The following is a 2,209-nucleotide window of genomic DNA, read 5'->3' as shown; positions in this document are numbered from 1 at the left end:
ATTATAAGAGAAATTAACAAATAAGCCGTGTGATATTGGACCACTCTTGCCTCAGTAATTAATGTATCAAGTAGGAAAAAATAATAACAAGGCTGTAGAAGACGTGACAGCACAGCGAATGGGCCGAGCTAATGGACAGATACCGACCGCTGTGTCCCCCACGGGGCAATGGGATTCTCCTGGAGCCCACGTGACACGTTTATGACACCTGCCAGGCACGAGGTCATAAAGGTGCCGGAAAAGTTTCATAGCTGGTGTCGTGTAGACTGCACTGTTTGACTACAAAGGCAACTGGGTTGGAAATCAGTAATAAAAAACATATAGGAAGGGGCCAGGGATTTAGCTCAGTGGTTTCACGGCCTGCTGCGCAGGTGCAAGGACAGGAGTTCGATCCCCAGTACCAAAAAAAAAAAAAAAGGAAAAAAGTGCATATATCTAGAAAATTTGAAAGACAGCTTAAAACATGAAGGAGTGGCAGAAGGTCTGAGGTCTGAGTGAGCTTTCTTTCTTCCTCTCTTTTTTATTAAAAGTTTTCTTAACGGGTGCTTGCAGTTTGGTGACTTGTTTTTCTTTTTGGTACCGGGGATTGAACTCAGGTCCTTGTGCTTGCTGGCCAGGTGGCAGAACCACTGAGCTAAACCCCTGGCCATTGTTTGTTGACTTTTTGAGGAAAAATCAGGTTTAAAGTTGTATTACAAATTAAAAATGAAGCTCTTACAAATCTCAACTTGACTGATATGAGACAATTTAAAAATCTTTAGAGGTGCCTTGAGAAAAGACAGGCTTTTTTTTTTTCTGAAGTTTTATGGTCAGTTTATTAAGTTCAATGGTGAAAGTTATCAGAAGAATATTCTCCTGAGAGTTATTTTTTCTTAGAAAAAAAAAGAAAGGAAAATTAAAAACCTCTCAGCACAGCCACAGATGCTGTGGCTGTGGAGCTCTCCGGAGATGGTGCATCAGTCCTCTGAGTCACTCCCTGGGCCCCAGGGTTGTAGTCTGGGCCGTCCTCAACATCCTCCAGCTCCAAGTCACCCAGTTCCCGGAACAAAGACTCACCTACTTCCACATTATTTCCAGCATCCTCCAAGAACTGGATGTCAGACCTGTCAAGATTATGATCGGTTTCAAACAGCTGTTTGCCACTTAATTTATTGTTTCCTGCTTGCTCTTCTTTTATCCGTTTCTTTTTAATTTCCAAGAGTTCTGCATCAAACTTGGCTTTCCAACATAAGAAATTCTCAATTGTAACAGAGGTGCCGTGGAATAATTGCTTCTCTGCTTCTTCTGCTTCTTTTTCTTTTAGTTTCTTTTCTTCCTCTCTTCTCGTTGTTATCTGATCTACTATATCATTTAATTTTTCTTGTACTGCTGTCACTAGAGTAAAGATCACGACCACACCAAGATTTTCCTCAGCCTATAACGCTAATAATTTTTAAATGTCTATGACATCATTATCTTCTAGGTTTTCCTGGGAAAATATTTCATAAAGAGGAGCTTCATCTGGGTGTTTTTCACTCTATGTAAACTTGAGGGTAGTCTGGACAGTTTCATCATTTTCTCCAGCCTCAGAGGTCACAGTGACGGTGAAGCTGGGTGGATTTTCTGATAATACTGTGAAGCAGTCAGGGTAGATGGACTCCAGCGCCTCCAGTTTGTTTCGCTGCTCCTCGCTGTAGTCTGTCATCGTGGCCTTGGCTGCTGCCCGTGGAGCACGCCGACTCTCAGCGCGCCACAGCCGAGTCCCGAGGCCTCCAGCCAGGCCTGGCCTGCTGAGCCACGAAGACAGGGTTTTTAAAAGAAGCAGATCCCGCCCCGCCTGTAGGGCTGTTCGCCTGGGCCTGGAGCCTCCTGCAGCTGCGCGATGGTGTCCTGCAGCTATGCAGCCCCAGGCGAAGCTGGACGTGGTGAGTGAGCTGTCGCCCTCGGTGGCCCGGATGACGATCTCAGGGATGGAGATCTGTCTGGTCCAAGCATCCTGGGGTGGGGGACACAAGCAGGGGCGGGTGAATCACAGCTCAGGGTCCTGGGGTCTCGGGCCACCCAGGGCCTCATAAAAGCTCTCAGCAGCCCCGCCCCTGCCGATGGCGCCCGGCTCGGCTGCCAAGATTTCCTTTAAATAGCAAGTCCATTCATAATAGACACCAGAAATACATAGCCGTTAAGGTACGTACGTTATACAAAGGTGGACAAAACCCAAGGACTTTGAATT

General features: G+C 46.1%; 1 protein-coding gene across 1 annotated transcript; it reads right to left on the bottom strand.

The window, feature by feature from the left end:
* Positions 1 to 433: 433 nt before the first annotated feature.
* On the bottom strand, positions 434 to 1,684 carry LOC147823181 (RWD domain-containing protein 1-like). The gene is made up of 2 exons (XM_087194355.1): positions 1,577 to 1,684; positions 434 to 1,414 (listed from the first exon to the last, which is right to left on the bottom strand). Exons 1-2 carry the CDS (start codon positions 1,682 to 1,684, stop codon positions 896 to 898), a joined length of 627 nt encoding a protein of 208 aa, XP_087050481.1. The 3' UTR covers positions 434 to 895.
* Between the last annotated feature and the right edge of the window lie 525 nt (positions 1,685 to 2,209).

Source organism: Heterocephalus glaber, unplaced genomic scaffold, assembly GCF_053883595.1.
Source record: "Heterocephalus glaber isolate CG9 unplaced genomic scaffold, H.glaber_assembly_v1.0 deba00001600, whole genome shotgun sequence".
Classification (NCBI taxonomy): Eukaryota; Metazoa; Chordata; class Mammalia; order Rodentia; family Bathyergidae; genus Heterocephalus; species Heterocephalus glaber.
This window is presented reverse-complemented; position numbering and strand designations above follow the sequence as displayed.